A 17226-nucleotide genomic window follows, 5' to 3' on the forward strand; every position below is an offset into this window, starting at 1 on the left:
GTCGTGTTCGACTCTCCGTGACCCCATGAACCAGAGCATGCCTTGGAAACTCTCGTTTTCTTCTCAAAGCTTCTCCTTTTTTTATGTCCATGGAGTTTTCTTGGCAAAATCCTGGAGTGGTTTGCCAGTTCCTTCTCCAGGTGCATCACATTTAAACTCTCGACTATGACCTGTCCGTCTTTTGTGGCCCTGCACGGCATGGCACACAGCTTCTCAGAGTTATTCAAGCCCCCTTGCCACGACAAGGCAAGGATCCATGAAGGGGCATCCCCACCTATCCACCCACAAAAAGACTGGGAGGGGCCACAGCTCTGTGACAGAGACCATGCGCTGCAGGCAGAAGGTCCCAGGTAGTAATCCGGGTGCCTCCGGAGAAGGCTGGGGGAGACGGACGCCCCAGAGAGCCACAGCCCGTCCTTGTGGTGCCAGCACAGAGCCAGGTGGACCAAGGGTGCTTGCAGATTGGGAGTCTATGATCAAAGCCCTCCAAAACCCCAGAGGCTTCACCACCAAGGAATCCCCCAGAAAAGCACCACTAGCTGCCACAGGAATTAACACGCAAAAGCCTGGGAGAGGAGAAATGTCCTCAGCTAGTGCCGCAAATACAAGCAAACCTCCCTGAGGAGAACTCTTCCAGAAGAGGGGGTTCTGAAAAGAAGAGGGGGTTCTTGTCTTGCTCCCCCAGCCAAAAGGAAAAATCCTGGGAACTGCAGTTTATCCCCTACAGAGATACAATTCCCAGCACTCTTAACAAACCACAGTTCCCAGAAATATTTGAGGGAAGCCATGTGTTTTAAGTGTGCTTTAAACATTTGGCATCTTCCTGTCTTGCTAGCAGCAGGCAACAGCAAAGATTTCTCATTGCCTGAGTCACGAAAGCGCCTCTGCCAGTCAGAGTAGACAGCACTGGGTTAGGCGGAGAAATAGCCAGGCCTGGTAGAGAGTTCCTAAGACCTTCCACTCCTCATAGGTCCTTCCTTTGTCATCCATCTCTTTTTAAATTATTGTTTTGAGGAAACGGCCACTGCATTCAGCATTCTGCATGTTACTGCATTCTGTGGGAATGGCAGCCATTCTCATCCCACAAGGGGTTAATTGCTTTTGATCTCAGGAACTGCGAATTCCTGCCTTCCCCCCACTTTTTCTTTGACTGCAGCCTGACAGACTAATAACTCTTCTGCCAGGTCTCCGGATAATTGCCCACCTCCCTTGCTGGGATAATGAGCGACAACCACCGATGCAGAGCCATTTGTTCCCCCAAAAGAGACGGCGAGGTTGGACCACTGCTGCAGTGCCAAGAGCTGGGTGGGGAGCTGGCACACCCGCCTTGCTGCCATGGCTCCTAGGGGATCACTCCCCAGGCTCAATCAAGCAGCCTGCCTGGCAAAGGGCAACTGTAAAGCAGCTGCCCTCCAACCCTGGGCACCAGGATGGGTTGCTTTAGGATGGCACCCAATGGCTCCTGAAGGAGGGTACAGAGGGGCCCATAAACCTGGTTCCCCACATTTCCCCCCAGTTCAGCTCCTACCATCAAGCGGGGGGTTGTGCGCCTGCATTCTTTGCAACTGTTGTCTAAACTTGATTTGCAGCAATACAACATGAAAGGAACTGAAGCCTTCAGCTCAGTGGCAGAGAGTGTGTTTTGTTTTGCATACAGAAGGCAAAACCCTCAGAATCCACCCAGAAAAGACTTCTGCCTGAGGTCAACAGTCCAAGCAGAGGGTGTTTCATGTGGGTCAACGGCAGAAAGGCCTGGTCTCAATTATCCCGTGGCAGGTGAAGCTATGAGGGCCAGCAGTTAGCAGCAGGGCTGGGAAAGAGAGGCCTCTGTCTGGGACATAATGGGGCCGGCCAAGGTCTGAAAAAGAATCGGGCCCATTTCAGTGGCCATCTTGAATATCAAAGCCAAAGATGGAGGACAGAGGTTGAATCCGCCACTCAGCACACAAAATGCTCAAGTGGGATCAGAAAGCCCCTTCCCACCAGAATGCCCTACAAGGGAAGAGGGGGGCCTTCAGCCACTGCCCTCTGATTTTGCGCCCCCCCCCCCGTCAGAACTAATGGAGCCAATCATTCCTATGGGGGCAGGAAAACAACTGAGGAGAAATGGAGGGTGTGGACAGAAAGCCTTTCTCTGCAAATGTGGCCCCCAAAGCTTCTTTGGGCTCCTCCGGGTGACCCATTTAATCAGCACTCATCCTGACTTGCTCACACAAAGCTTACATGGAAGTTAGACAACAGGTCCCTCCAGGCACCTTTTCATTTTGAACTTAGTGGGATTTGGGGCAGCTGTGCACATTCCCCTTTCAAAGCTGTTTGCCCCTGCAAAAATTTTGGGGCAGACATACTGCTTTGCTTCCAGCTGTGTCTCACAGTTTCCTGCTGATTTCCTGTTAACTTTTTATATGTCAATTTTTTGTCCTGCTTCTGCTGTGCTGCAGTGCAAGAGTGACCCCTCCAGACATCCACAATGCGGTAACACTGGGGAAACATCACAGGGCAACTAATGAAGCCTAGGGTTTGCCACTGATTCTTTCCTTTTTTTCAAACAGGAGTTTGACCTTTGGGCGAACATTCAACCCCTGGCCCAAGATATACAGGCCCACTGGTGCAAACTCCTGGGGACCCCGGCAGCCACAAAAAAATTGCTGTGGGTGCCCAGTTTCCTTTTCAGCTCTGGCTGTGTTCACATGAGCCCCTTACAGCACAGTGAAGTTGCTGCCCCCCCGCTGCCCCCCAATGATGGGCCAAGGATGTCTCTACCATGAGGAGGTGAACACGTCTTGGCTAGAAACAAATAAAGATCAGCTTAAGGACTCCAGTTGCTGCAAAGCTGGTTTGAGAAATAATGTCAAACAGCAGTATTTTGTAACAAAGTACAGTATACATATGCATTCAGGATAATGTGCTTGTGTGAACACGGATTAAAAACCCAGAACAGTCCATGGAGTGCACAGTAAAACGGGAATGTGAAGACAGCCGGAGCCTCTGAGTTCTGTACGTTCTGGTATAGAATGTTCTGGTACAGAGTATATTCCTTCTCATGTTATACTTAGTCAGACCATGGGGCCCATTGAGCTCTGCACTGCCTACACTGACTGGCAGCAGCTCTCCAGGGTTTCAGGCAGGGGATCTCTCCCAGTCCTATCTGGAGATGCCAGGGATTGAACTGGCAACCTTCGGTCTGCAAGCCAGATGCTCTGTGGGCCCCCTGCAGCAGCATCTGCTCTCACTATCGGCTTTCAAGAGTCTGATCGTCTTGTGTTATCTTTCCGCAGTCATCCAGCTAGTCCTCGGAAGATGCTGCCCAACACCTGAAGTGCTCAAGGCGCCAAAACCAGGGCCACCCTTCTCTAAGCGCTGAGCCCTTCCCACTCCCTGCTGCCCAGCTGCAGAAGGGGGGCTCATTACCTGTGGGCCTCAGGAGACAAGGCTGCATTCTCTTCCGTTGCCTCCACCAAACTGAACGAGTTGGAGAGCAGCAGCTTCTCCCCCAGGCTTCTTTCCAGCTCCTCATCCGCACGGGATTGTTCCCTAGAAAGCCACAGCAGCAGCATGAGAATAGGGGCAGCGGGCAGAGGATTGAGCGGGATATGTGGGCTTCATAAGGATCAGTGGAGCAGCTTTGCCCGGGCTGCTAGCCTCCAGTCCAGATGGCCTGCTTATTTATTATTACATTTATATCACACCTTTTCTCCAAAGAGCTCAAGGTGGCGCACATTGTTCTCCTCCCAATAACCCTGTGAGAGGGCTAAGCTAAGAGACGGTGGCTGGCCCAAGGTCACCCAGGGAGCTTCATGACCAAGTAGGGATCTGAACCCCGGTCCCCCAGGCCACAGTCCAACACTCTAACCATTACACCACTGGCTCTCAACTACAGCTCCCATCAGCCCCAGGCTAGCATGGCAATAGCATGCTGATGGGAGTTGTGGTCCAAAACATCCAGACTGTAGGGTCCCAGCTTAGGGAAGGCTGAAGCTGGAGAGCCTGGGTGGTGCCATGGCGAGAGTGCTGGAGTGGGAGCATGGCCAAAGGCCCTGACGAATGGGGAGGGAGCGCCTTTTAAATCTGCCTCAGCACAGATGATGGGGAACTTGTTCATAGCTGATATAGGCACCCACTTCCTTTAAGCAAAATAACTAAAAAACCTCAACACTCTATTGGATAAACTGCTATGTAAGTGATTCATTTAGTCCTATGTGGTGGTGGTGATGCTGTGCTTCTTCTTTTTGGATAAAGGTGTTTCATGAGGCAAGCCTCACTGCAGAACAGACTATCTTCCTTGATCCCAAATTGCCCTTTTATCCTGCTCTGTGGCCACCCAAGAGCACATAAGACCCCATCACCCACCCAATGACTGCAGCAAAACTAACCATTGTCAAGTACAGGAAAGCATTGAACACAAACTTGTTTGGGTCTCAACTTTGGGATTTAATTCTGATGGACAAATTAGTAACCCATGTTTCTAGAAAAATGGATGGGCAAGAAATTTGACACTTTTTATTAAAATTGGTATAAATTTATTAACTGGTATAAAATTGGTATATATATATTGGTAGAGGGAATTACTTGAGGGGGTGTTTCTGTTGTGATTCTAGATTCTCAGTTCTCTTTCTTTGCTGTATTAACGTCTGGATGTTTTTAAAAAGAAGTGGGAGAATCCAACTTCAAAATCCCTCTAGCCAAATTGGGTAGCAACTCTGGGCTCCACAGTGCAAGATGTGGCTTGGCTCACTATCATGAGCCAGACAGAGCTATTTTCTTAACAGGTGCCACCTTCCGGCTGTGCACATCTTTGACTGTGACACAATGAGCAGACAGTACAGATTACCAACGACAGGATGCGTGGAAAGCAATGCTGCCAAGCTGCAACCCAGAAATACACTCTGCAGCTGCTAACTCTCCAGTGAAGCAAGAAGAGGCTGCAGTTCTGCCCCCCCCTTTCTTCACCTAGTCCTGCTCCATCAGCTCTCTTCTGCCACCTGCTGCAAGGAGCAGGGCTCCAGGTGCACTGCAAAGCAGACCAGGGGGGTTGAAGCATGGCAGAAATCATGGGGGAGAAAGCTATCAGTGGCTACTAGCCGGGGAGGCTGCTAAGCTCTGCCTTCACAATCAGGAGTAATGCTTCAGAATACAAGTTGCTGGAAACCAGAGGAGGGAGAGGCATCTGGCTGGCCACAGGGAGGACAGGAACTTGCAGATGCAATCTCAGAGCCTCTGAATATAATATATGAGAATTCTTGGAGAACATGTGAGGTCCCTGTGGACTTGAGATGAGCAAATGTTGTCCCCATCTTCAAAGTGGGGGGAGAGGGCCCAGGCAACTACCGGTCAGTCTGGTTGACGTCCATACCAGGAAAAGGCCTAGAACAGATAATTAAACAGTCGGTCTGTGAGCAATTAGAAAAAGATGCTGTGATTAGTAAGAGCCAGCAAAGGTTTCTTAAAAGCAAGGCATGCAAGACTAATGTTATTTCTTTTTTTCTTTTGAGAAGAGTTACAAGCTTGATGGACTAGAGGAATGCTGTGGATGTAATGTATCTTGGTTTCAATAAGGCTTTCAACCAAGTCTCCCATGATTGTCTTTCAGAGAAGCTGGTAAAATGTGGACTGGATGAGGTTACTCTTAAGTGGATTTGTAGCTTGAGGACTGACCAAACCCAAAAAGTGCTCATTAATGGTTCCTTCTCATCCTGGGAAAAAGTGACAAGTGATGTGCCACAGGGAGCCACCCCGTCGTTCAACATCTTTATAAACAACTTGGATGAAGGTGTTGAGGGATGCTCATCAAATTTGCAGATAACACCAAACTGGGAGATGTAGCCAATGCCACTGAAGACAGAACTGAGATTCAAGAGGACCTCAACAGATTGGAGAACTTGGCCCAAACTAACAAAATGAATTTCAATAGGGGCAAATGTGAGGTTCTGCACTTAGGCAGGAAGAACCAGATGCCCAAATATAGGATGGGAGACACTAGCAGTACCTGTGAAAAGGATCTAGGGGTCTTAGTGGACCACAAGCTTAACATGAGTCAACAGTGTGGTGCAGGAGCAAAAAATAAAAAATAAAAATGCTCATGCTATTCTAGGCTGCATCAACAGAAGTCTAGTGTCCAGATCAAGGGAAGTAACAGCACCACTCTATTCTGCCTTGGTCGGACCACACCTGGAATACTACTGTGTCCAGTTCTGGGCACCACAGTTTGAGAGGGATGTTGACAAACATGTGCAGAGGAAGGTCTGGAAACCAAGCCTTATGAGGAACGGTTAAAGGAGCTTGGTATGTTGAGCCCGAAAAAGAGGAGACTGAGAGGAGATATGAGAGCCATCTTCAAATATCTCAAGGGCTGTCACATGGAGGAGGGAGCAAGCTTGTTTTCTCCTGCTCTGGAGGGTAGGACTCAAACCAAGAAAGAAGATTCCAACTAAACATCAGGAAGAACTTTCTGACAGTAGGAGCTGTTCCACAGTGGGACAGTCTCAAGAGGTTGGAGGTTCTTAAGCCGAGGTTAGGCGGCCACCAGTCAGGGATTCTCTGGCTGTGATTCCCACATTGCAGGGGGTGGGCTAGATGATCCTTGGTGTCCCTTCCAACTCTACAATTCTAGGATTTTAGGATGCTGGACTAGATGGGCCAGTGCCTGATCCAACAGGCTCTTCTTACGTTCTTGACTAAGCTGAGTCTTGAGACACCAAGACCGTAGGGGAGCCTGTGGCCCTACGGATGTTGTTGGACTCCCATCATCCTCTGCCACCATGGCCAGCAGACGGGGATGGTGGGAGATGTAGTCCAGCAACACCTGAAAGGCCACACGTTCCCCATTCTGACTTAGAGGAATATGGATGTTATCTAGGCTGCAACAACCTGGAAATCCCAGCGGAAGGTTTGTCCAGTGCATGAAGAAGGGTGTGCATATAGAACAAGAGTGGGAAAAGGCAGGCTGGGATCTGCTTTTGTAGAGCTGAGTGACTGGCAAGGATTTCTCCCTCCCAATTGTTTAACAGTGGCAGCAACTGGAGGAGGGAAAACCTCCTTCACTCCCTGAGGTTGCTAAGAAAGAATGCTTGGGTGAAAAAAATGAGTGGCTTTTTTCATGAAAGAAATTGTGAGTTTGATCCTGGTACTGAATAAAAATTCCTGAGCTGAACATGTGTTCAGAGGAACCCAGTTCCTTTACTGTTATTTCAATTTCTTACCCATCCTTCACCACAAGGCCACAGAGCAGGTTATAACAATACAAAAATGTAATAAGTCAGTTTAAACCATTTGAAATCAGAAGAGCAGGGCAGAAAGTTTCATCTTCAGCATGCACCTCTGTGGGGATGGAGTTCCCAAAGTGAGGGGCTGCCCCAGAGAATGCCCTCTTCCAAGCTACCATTCCCGATGTTAGCATTTCACTCCTCCCCATACTTCTCCTTCATCCCATACTTCTCCTTCACCCCATACTTCTGAGGGAGCAGAACTCTATCACGAAACACCCAACAAGGTCTGTATGGGTGAAGGTGCTCTTTCAGAAATCACAGCCTCCAATGATAGGATTCCATAAAGTTTCCATAAAAGCAGCACTGAAACAGAAAAGCTCTCTGGCAGCTCTCCTGGGGCTCTCCAGAGATGGATGCTTCATGGAACCACCCACAGCAAGTGGGCTCTGAGATGTGCCAAGCCCAGTCTCTTCCTGTGTCCTGACGGCAGGGCCCCTCTCAGCAACCCTTTCATTGGGCATTCCTGATGACTTGTCCTCGCGATGGTACTGGGCTGCTAGACATGATTCCCCTTTCCCAGTAAAATTACCTGAGTACATGACTTTATTGGGGCAATTATACACAATCCCACTTTCAACTGCACCTGCAGAAGTTTCGGGATGGACCTACTGCTTCTTTTCCACTCAGTCCATGTCCTGTAACTTTCTGCTAAAATTCTGTCCCTTTTCATACCTCAGGTGTCCCAGTTTGTTTGCCCCGCCTCTGTTCTGCTACAGCGCAGGAGCCCCCCCATGTGGCAATAAGGGGGATAACATGGGGGGAGCAGAATGGTGTGTGGGTGGGTCCAATGCAGAAGACACACCAATAAACCTGAATGGAGGGGCCCATGCAGCAATGAACACATGGCATGTGCAGGTTGCTTCAAGGTGTAGCTGCAAGACACAACATGCACCAGTGGAGTTCCATCCCTGGGTGAGCCTTACCTTTTCTCAAGGAACTTGTCAAGGCTGCTGAGATAACCGTCTGGCTCTGGAGAAAGGAGCTGGATGCAAAGGTGGAGGAGAAATGTGTCATTTTAGCAGACGAGGACAGAGCAGTGCTGCACAACTACTAAACAGGGCTGGTGTTGGCACCTGGCATTCTGGGGCAGCTGCCAAGGACCCAGTAGGGACACACACATGACATGTGGCAGCAGCAGGATCTCAATGCTGCCCTTGCAGGCCACCATTTTTGCCCCGGAGCAATGCTACATCAAAAGCATTGCAGATAATTAAAACGGCAGGCAGATTGCATCGTAAAAAGCAGTACTGTGTCCACTGCTGCCACCAGGGGGCTCCATCAACATAGGAGGGGGGGTCCACCAGAGGGCATTTACTGTATTTTTCGCTCTATAAGACGCACCAGACCACAAGACACACCTAGTTTTTGGAGGAGGAAAACAAGAAAAAAAATATTCTGAATCTCAGAAGCCAGAACAGCAAGAGGGATCGCTGCACAGTGAAAGCAAGCAATCCCTCTTGCTGTTCTGGCTTCTGGGATAGCTGCGCAGCCTGCATTCGCTCCATAAGACACACACACATTTCCCCTTTTTAGGAGGGAAAAAGTGAGTCTTATAGAGCAAAAAATACGGTAACTACCTCTCCCTTTAAATTGAGAATTGGCCCGGCCACACAACCCACGGGCTGTGCATTATTCTCCCTGCCTTCAGCTTTGCAGTCTCTCTTTGTGCATTTCAATGGGGCATAGTCTGCATCAGACATCCTGGCAAGGAAGATGGGCTACTGAACCAAACTAAGCCAACTCTATGCCATTACATTCCAAACCTCTAGTCCACAGAGTGTTACCTACTGTGTAAAGGTCCTCAGAGCCCGGATCTGAATTGCTCATCTGCAGGAGGTCTCCAAGAGACACAAGCTCACCAGTGTCTTCATCCATGTCTGAGCCCAGAGCCAGTCTCCTTGGGTCACCTGAAAGCTCATCTGGGGAGGCTGAGATGCTGGAGGATGTCATCGGGAAATGGGCAGGGGTGGGAAAAGAGGAATGCTCTGGGCCTGGGTCTTCCTCTTGGTCTGAATCATAGGGCAGCCTCACTGGGTCCCCAGCAAGCTCACTGGAGGATGTCGAGGCACTGCTTCTAAGGTAGGTGGCAGGTGGTGTGGCCAGTGGATGGCTAGGAGAGGGTAAGAAAGGAGACTCCAGCTCTAAGGCCCTCTGGGTGCTTGTCTGGGTTTGGCCCTCAAGCGGGGCTCCTTCCAGCTGCTCACTTGCCATGTGAAAGGCACTGGCCATGGGGAGCACTGGACCAACTCTCTCTGCCTCCTGAAGAGTTGCATTCTTTGGCTGCAGGATCACAGGCTCTTCTAGGAACTGTGGGTGGTCCCCAGCAGGGGAAGAGGCCTTGGCTGTGGACTCCATCATGTGCAGCTCAGCAGGCTCTTGGGTGATATCAGGCATCTCCTCCAAGCTTTGGTACTCAGATGCGGGGTCTGGGGCAGGGCTCAAGGGCGGCAGTTCGTCATTGTACAGGAATTCAATCCGGGGTGGGGACCAGTCTGGAGGGAACATGGCGTCCTCTTGATCTTCCTCCAGCGGAGAGTCTGGGTTGCCCCACAGGCTGGAGCTGTGGCTGCTGTGGGATGCCTCTTCCAGGGGATGTGCAGGGGGAAACAAATTAGGGAGGCCGTGCTGATACAAAGAGAGGCCTTGCTGCCCCTCTTTGTTGCTGCAGCTGCTGCCAGGCCCCTTCTTCTGTCCCTGGCTGGGAGCTCCCAAGAAGCCTGTGTCTCTCTTGGACAAAAAGCGGGCTGCTGATGACCTGCATTTCTGGGACCGTTTTTGCATCTGCCGCAAAGCGGCCTGGGGCTCTGCCGAAGACAGGGAGAGAGAGAAAGAGAGAGAGAGAGAGAGAGAGAGAGAGAGAGAGAGAGAGAGGTTAATGCACTGGCAATTAGCATGCTACAATGCCACAGGGGAACAAACAAACAAAAGGCGCAATGGGCAGGGAGGACTGAGCACAGAATTCAACTTTCTAAGAATTTCGCGTTTATTTTGGTGTGTGTGTATGTGTGTTTAGAATCTGGCCCTTAAGGCTGCAAATATATAACTGAAAGTGCCTGGACAGTGTCAGATAAGAAATCAGAAGCCACCGGAGGAGTGGATGGATAAGATTTCTGTGGCCAAAGGGCAGGACTTCTGTGCCCTGCTAAGGTCCTTGCCCCTTCACAAGGCAAGGCTCTGGTACACGTTGGGTTAATGCTGACACAGGACCTTGAGGGGTTTGCATAAGCCCAGGATGCAAACAGACCCCACCTGTTACGTGAAGGTCTCAAAGAACCTCCCTAAAGATTAGAAACAGAACTGTAGAGATGCAAGAGACCCCAGGGGTCATCTAGTCCAACCCTTTGCAATGCAGGAATCGCAGCTGAAGAATCCCTGACAGACGGCCAATCAAACTGTTAAAAAACTTCCAAGGAAGGAGAGTCCACCACCTTTAGAGGAAGCCTGATTGACAGTCAAACAGCTCTTAGCGTCAGAAAGTTCTTCCTAATGTTTAGCTGGAATATTCAGCGCTCCTGAGTCAAGATCCATCCCCTTAACTAAGTTGTTTCGGCTTCAGACCTATACACATTTGTACTGATGGGGGCCAGTTTTAAGAAGTTTCAGAAATCCTACTATATTGTTCCACTAGACTGGTGCTTCTAAGGGCAGGCGCATCTTTTGAGAGAAGGGGCTTTCTGATCTGTGAAAAATACAACTTTCATTTAGTGAAAAACTCCTGGGATTCAGTAACATTTTCAAGGGGAAAGCGCCCTCTGCTGACTCCTCCTGCAGTCCAAGAAGATAGGCGTTTCCCTTGGTGTTGCTTCCCTCCTCCGCCATGCAGACGTTTACTTCGCAAACCAGACTGGTGGGCTTATTCTGCAACATGTGCTTGATGCAGTAACAGTGCATGACTGGTGGATTCATCCTGAACTGTCCACACATATCACTCCACTCCATTCTGCCAGCCTTCCCCAATCCTATTGCATTATTACCACCGGGGGGGGGGGTTGCACTGACTGGAAACAAATAATAATAATAATAAATTTTTATTTATACCCCGCCCTCCCCAGCCAAGACCGGGCTCAGGGCGGCTAACAACCAATAATAAAAACAAGTTGATTAAAATACAATTTTAAAAAGATTAAAATACAACATTAAAACATTAGGCTGCAGCCTCTTCACAGGAGGGAAAAGGAAAAAGAAAGAGGGGGAGGGAATCAAACTGATTCTAAGCCAAAGGCCAGGCGGAACAACTCTGTCTTACAGGCCCTGCGGAAAGAAATCAGATCCTGCAGGGCCCTGGTCTCATGAGGCAGAGCGTTCCACCAGGCCGGAGCCAGAGTTGAAAAGGCCCTGGCTCTGGTTGAGGCTAATCTAACTTCCTTAGGGCCCAAGACCTCTAAGGTGTTGCTATTTATGGATGTTAAGGTCCTCCGGGGGGCATATCAGGAGAGGAGGTCCTGTAGGTATGAGGGTCCTAGGCTTTAAAGGTCAAAATCAACACCTTAAATCTGACCCTGTCCTCCACTGGGAGCCAGTGCAGCTGGAAAAGCACTGGGTGAATATGCTCCCATGGCAGAGACCCCGTGAGGAGCCTCGCTGCAGCATTCTGTACCCGCTGGAGTTTCAGGGACAGCTTCAAGGGCAGCCCCGCGTAGAGCGAATTACAGTAGTCAAGCCTGGAGGTGACCATCGCATGGATCACTGTGGCCAGGTCAGGGCGGGAAAGGTAAGGGACCAACTGCTTGATGCGGCAAAGGTGGGAAAATGTTGCCTTGGCTGCCCCCAAAACTTGAACATATAATATGGGATTGCATATAATTGTCCCAATACCATCTTGAGCACAAATAATTTTATTGTGAATGGACAATATAAAGGACATTTGAAGGGGCCCACTGTTGACCACATCAAAACAGCTGCACTACCAGTTTCACGTGCTTTAAATATCACCATTCTGTAGGCTGCATTCCAAGAGGATGTGGTTTGATTCTGTAGACTGCATTCCAAGAGGATGTGGTTTAGCATACAAAGTGCTTGAGATTACAAATTTTACCACTGTAATCCTCAAATCTATGGGTAAGGAACTGCAGGCCCCCAGCATGGACAGCTCTAAAAGGAGATTAGGCAAACGCCGCAGGGAGGTAAATCTCTCAAAGGGCACCAAGATCAGGAGAGCCCTGCTGCCCCAGGTCCTGCTGGCAGGCTTCTCACAGGCATCTGGTTGTCCATTGTGGGAAGCAGAAGGGAAGACAAGACAGGCCTTTGGTCTGGTCCAGCAGGGCTTTCCTTATGTCCTAAAATAAATACTACCCTCCATATTATGGGTGGGGGCTGAGAATGAAAGACGAGCAAGGTGCGGACCCCCAGGATTAGGGGCAGTTGGTGCAGTCAAGGATAACGGAGTGAGCGCCTCCCCCCACCTTGCTTAGAATGTCTTAGGAAAGGAGAAGGACCTGCTTGGGGTGTCCTTGCCATCCAAAGTACAACCAGAGGCTGCTCAGACGAGGGCTTTATCTGTGGTGGGACTCACAGCTTCATGGCTCTTCAACACATTTAATTTAATTTTATTTACATCTCACATTTCCCTGTAAGGAGCTCAAGGTGGCAGACATGGCTTTCCCCCTCCTCATCTGTATTCTCACAACAAACCTGTGAGGTAGGTCAGGCTAAGAGACAGTGACTGTCCCAGGGTCACTCAGCAAGCATAATAGCTGAGTGGGGATTTGAACCCTGGTCTCCCAGCTCCTAGTCCAACAGTATAACCACTACATTACCCTGGCCTTACATTATGCATCAAAACTTTCCCTTTCAACAGAGCCTGGGACTGCCAAACTGGATATGGATCTTTTTCTGCTGGCTGGATTTATTTTTAAAGCCAATGCAAAACACTTTTTGAATTGTTGGGGCATTACATTTTGAGAAAGAAATTGAGTTACGCCTGCATTTATCAGACGTATGATCCACTCCTCCCTTTCAACTATCTCCATGGGATCGCAACCCACAGCAGAGATTGGATGGCCACCTGCCATGGATGCTTTAGCTGAGATCCTACAAAAAAGCAAGAACATTGCAATAAATAGCAAGTGCTAAATACACATTCATGAGCCACTTGGTGGTGATAGCATAAACCTCTGCAGAAATTCTGTGAAAGCAAATCTGGAAGCAACCCCAGAATGAGGAGCTGACGTGGACTGGATGGTTTCATAAGACAGTGTTTCCTAGCTGGCCTGTTGGGGGGAACCCTTGATCCACCAAGCCTAGTCTGACTGAGGGGCCAGAGCACTGAAGAACCACTCAGGTGAACTCACCTGCCACCAACCATTTATGAGAATCCCTATGAAAAATTAAAAAATAGAGTGTGAGATTGGCTTCACTATTATCAGATAATGGAGGCATATAATTTGGATAAAAAAATTGGCTTCCAGGTGGAAAAATCAAAATTGGAAACAGAACTGTTAGACTCCAAAACTAAGAACTTGTCAAGAATGTATAACTTGCTGTTGAAATGGAACACTCAGGATGAAACGGTGAAATCTGCAATGATTAAATGGGCACAAGATGTTGGACACAACATTATGATGGCTGACTGGGAACAGTTGTGGACCACAGGTAAGAAGTTCACGGCATGTAATGCCTTAAAAGAGAACATAATGAAAATGATATACAGGTGGTACATGACACCAGTCAAGCTTGCGAAAATTTATCACTTGCCCGATAATAAATGTTGGAAATGTAAAGAGACTGAAGGTACATTCTTTCACCTTTGGTGGACATGCCCAAGGATTAAGGCTTTCTGGGAGATGATCTATAACGAAATGAAAAAGGTATTTAGATATACCTTTCTGAAGAAACCAGAGGCCTTTCTCCTGGGCATGGTCAGCCAATTGGTGCCAAAGAAGGATAGAACTTTCTTTATGTATGCTACAACAGCAGCAAGAATACTTATTGCAAAGCATTGGAAGACACAAGATCTAGCCACCCTGGAAGAATGGCAGATGAAGGTGATAGACTATATGGAACTGGCGGAAATGACGGGCAGAATCCGAGACCAGGGAGAAGAGTCGGTGGAGGAAGATTGGAAGAAATTTAAAGATTATTTACAGAAGTATTGTAAGATTAATGAATGTTAGAATGATGTTGGAATGAATTTATGTCATTTTAGCAAAAATGTAACAAAGATTTAAGAAAAATAGACTGTTAATTGGTGAAAGGAGGGAAAGTAAACTTATATTAATATCAAGATAAATTTTCAGGACAAAAATTTGAAGAGAGGGAAAGGATTTGCTGAAATGGATAATTGACTTAGAATACAAAAAAGGGAGGTGTGAGGAGGTCAGGGACACAAGCAAATGAAAGGCAAGTTATGGGAAGGTTCAATTTGTTTTTGTTTTTAAGTGTTTTTATTTTTCTGTTTTTTATTGTGATGTGTTGTTTTGTTTTTGTTTAATTTGGTGTTTTTTCTTTTTGTAACCTTAAAATTTCAATAAATATTACTTTTTAAAAAAAGAGAGAATCCCTAAACCCTCCTTCATCACACTGACAGCAAAAGGATGGCCAACTACAGCCATTGTTGTGCTTTTAGCATTGCCTCTGGAAAAGCAACGGGTATCCATTAATTGCCCTGGTGTAATGTCCAGCAAAGCAGAGCTGTCTTCGAAGCAGGACCTTAGGAGATTGCCCTGCCAGAAGCAATCCCTTTGCACTGCCAAAGTCACTGGTGACATTTTGGATCAAGGGTGGGAAGAAGGTAGATCAAAATATAATGGTGGATCTCTGAATGATTTGCAACAGATCAACATGACTCAGGGGCAATGAAAAAGAAATCCAACTTAAATCAGGCTGCTGAAATGTAGAGAGCTAATGGGGGGGGGGGAGGACTGTGTGAGCTCAGTTCATTCCCAATCCTGAAGACCTACCTCTCAGCTCAGAGGCTCCCTGCTCTTTCATTCAAACTGGGTGCCTTTTTCAAAAAACTTTGAAAGATTACTTTGAAATCAATTTGAGGACTAAAGTAGAAAAAAGAATAATATGGGACGCAAGTAAAGCCGTGATGAGAGGATTTTTGATACAACAAAATACACTAAAGAAGAGAAGTCAAAATGAGAGGAAAGAGAAAATCTTGGAAAAGATAAAAGAAGGGGAAAGGAAACTAAGATCGAAACCAAAATCGCAAGAGATTTTAAGAGAAATTAAATTATACCAAACACAATTTATGGAATTGATGAATCAAGAAATAGAATGGAAAATTAAACAAATGAGACAAAAGACTTTTGAATCTGCAGATAAATGTGGCAAGTTACTGGCTTGGCAAATAAAGAAGAGACAAAAACTCAACACGGTAACAAACTTAGAAGTGAATGGAAAGAACATATTCAACCCAGCTGAGATTAGGAACTGTTTTCAGAGCTACTTTAGACAATTGTATACACAAGGGCCGCAGAAAGAAATGGATATACAACATTTCCTCGACAAAAATGGGCTGAAAAAGATCTCTCAGGAAAGTAAGACAATTTTGAATCAGGAAATATCAGCACAAGAAATAGAAGGTGCCATCCAAAGTATGACGCTGGGCAAATCTCCCGGACCGGACGGATTGACTTCCAAATACTACAAAGTTTTGAAGGAAGGGTTATTACAACCCCTGAAGGAAGTCTGTAATGAGATTATGGAGGGGAGAAGGGCACCCGACACGTGGAGGGAGGCCTACATCACACTTATACCAAAGACAGAGACTGAAAAGACCCAACTTAAGAACTACCGACCCATCTCGTTACTAAATGTGGATTATAAAATCTTTGCTGATATTTTAGCAAAGAGACTGAAAAGAGTTTTGATGGAGGAGATTCACGGGGACCAAGCGGGCTTTCTCCCGAAAAGGCACTTGTCGGACAACGTAAGGAATATAATTGACATTTTGGAAAAGTTGGAAGTGAATATAAATACTAAGGCAGTTTTGATATTTGTGGACGCCGAGAAAGCCTTTGACAATATATCTTGGAGTTTTATGCTGAAGAACCTCCGGGGGATGGGGGTAGGCCAAGGGTTTGAAAATGGTATAGGTGCAATATATTCTGATCAGAAAGCAAAATTAATTGTAAATAATGTGGTTACAGAAGAGTTCAAGATTGAAAAAGGGACACGTCAGGGGTGCCCTATCTCCCCACTACTCTTTATATCGGTCCTGGAGGTTTTGCTAAATATGATTAGGAAGGACCGGTTGGTTAAAGGGGTTCAGGTCGGAGCTAAACAATATAAATTGAGAGCATTTGCAGATGACCTGGTACTTACATTACAAGAGCCAGAAGCTAGCACGAAAAGAGTTTTGGAAATAATTCAAGAGTTTGGTCAAGTGGCAGGATTTAAATTGAATAAGTCAAAGACTAAGGTATTGGAGAAAAATCTAACACAGTTTGAAAAAGAAAGGTTTCAGAATGTGACAGGGTTGACTGTGGTTAAAAAAGTGAAATATTTGGGGATAAATATGACAGCTAAGAATGTGAATTTATTTAAAGATAACTATGAAAAAACTTGGATAGAAGTGAAAAAAGATTTGGAGATTTGGTCAAATTTGAAGCTTTCCTTGTTAGGTCGAATTGCAGTTATAAAAATGAATGTATTTCCAAGAATGTTGTTTTTGTTCCAAGCATTGCAAATAATGGATAAGACGGATTGTTTCAAGAAGTGGCAAAAAGAGATATCTAAATTTGTCTGGCAGGGCAAGAAGCCCAGAATAAAATTTAAGATATTAACGGATGCAAAGGAAAGAGGGGGATTCGCCCTGCCAGACTTTAAACTGTACTATGAAGCGGCAGCTTTCTGCTGGCTAAGAGATTGGCTACTTCTTGAAAATACAGATATTTTGGATTTAGAAGGTTTTAATAACATCTTTGGGTGGCATGCATATTTGTGGTATGACAAGGTTAAAGCACACAAAGGCTTTAAAAACCATATTGTCAGAAAAGCACTACTAAATGTCTGG

General features: G+C 47.0%; 1 protein-coding gene across 5 annotated transcripts in view; it reads right to left on the bottom strand.

The window, feature by feature from the left end:
- FAM178B (family with sequence similarity 178 member B) overlaps positions 1-17226 on the bottom strand; it is a 184660-nt gene that overhangs the window by 161151 nt on the left and 6283 nt on the right. For 4 of the 5 annotated variants that reach the window (XM_053401561.1, XM_053401558.1, XM_053401557.1 and 1 more), the window contains exons 4-6: positions 9054-10069; positions 8189-8247; positions 3412-3534 (exon numbers count right to left, since the gene is read on the bottom strand). In XM_053401561.1, coding sequence (XP_053257536.1) covers positions 3412-3534; positions 8189-8247; positions 9054-10069 — 1198 coding nt within the window. The remainder of the gene's footprint in view (positions 1-3411; positions 3535-8188; positions 8248-9053; positions 10070-17226) is intronic. The other variant, XM_053401559.1, reaches the window with a different exon arrangement.

This window comes from Podarcis raffonei, chromosome 8 (genome assembly GCF_027172205.1).
Source record: "Podarcis raffonei isolate rPodRaf1 chromosome 8, rPodRaf1.pri, whole genome shotgun sequence".
Taxonomy (NCBI): Eukaryota; Metazoa; Chordata; class Lepidosauria; order Squamata; family Lacertidae; genus Podarcis; species Podarcis raffonei.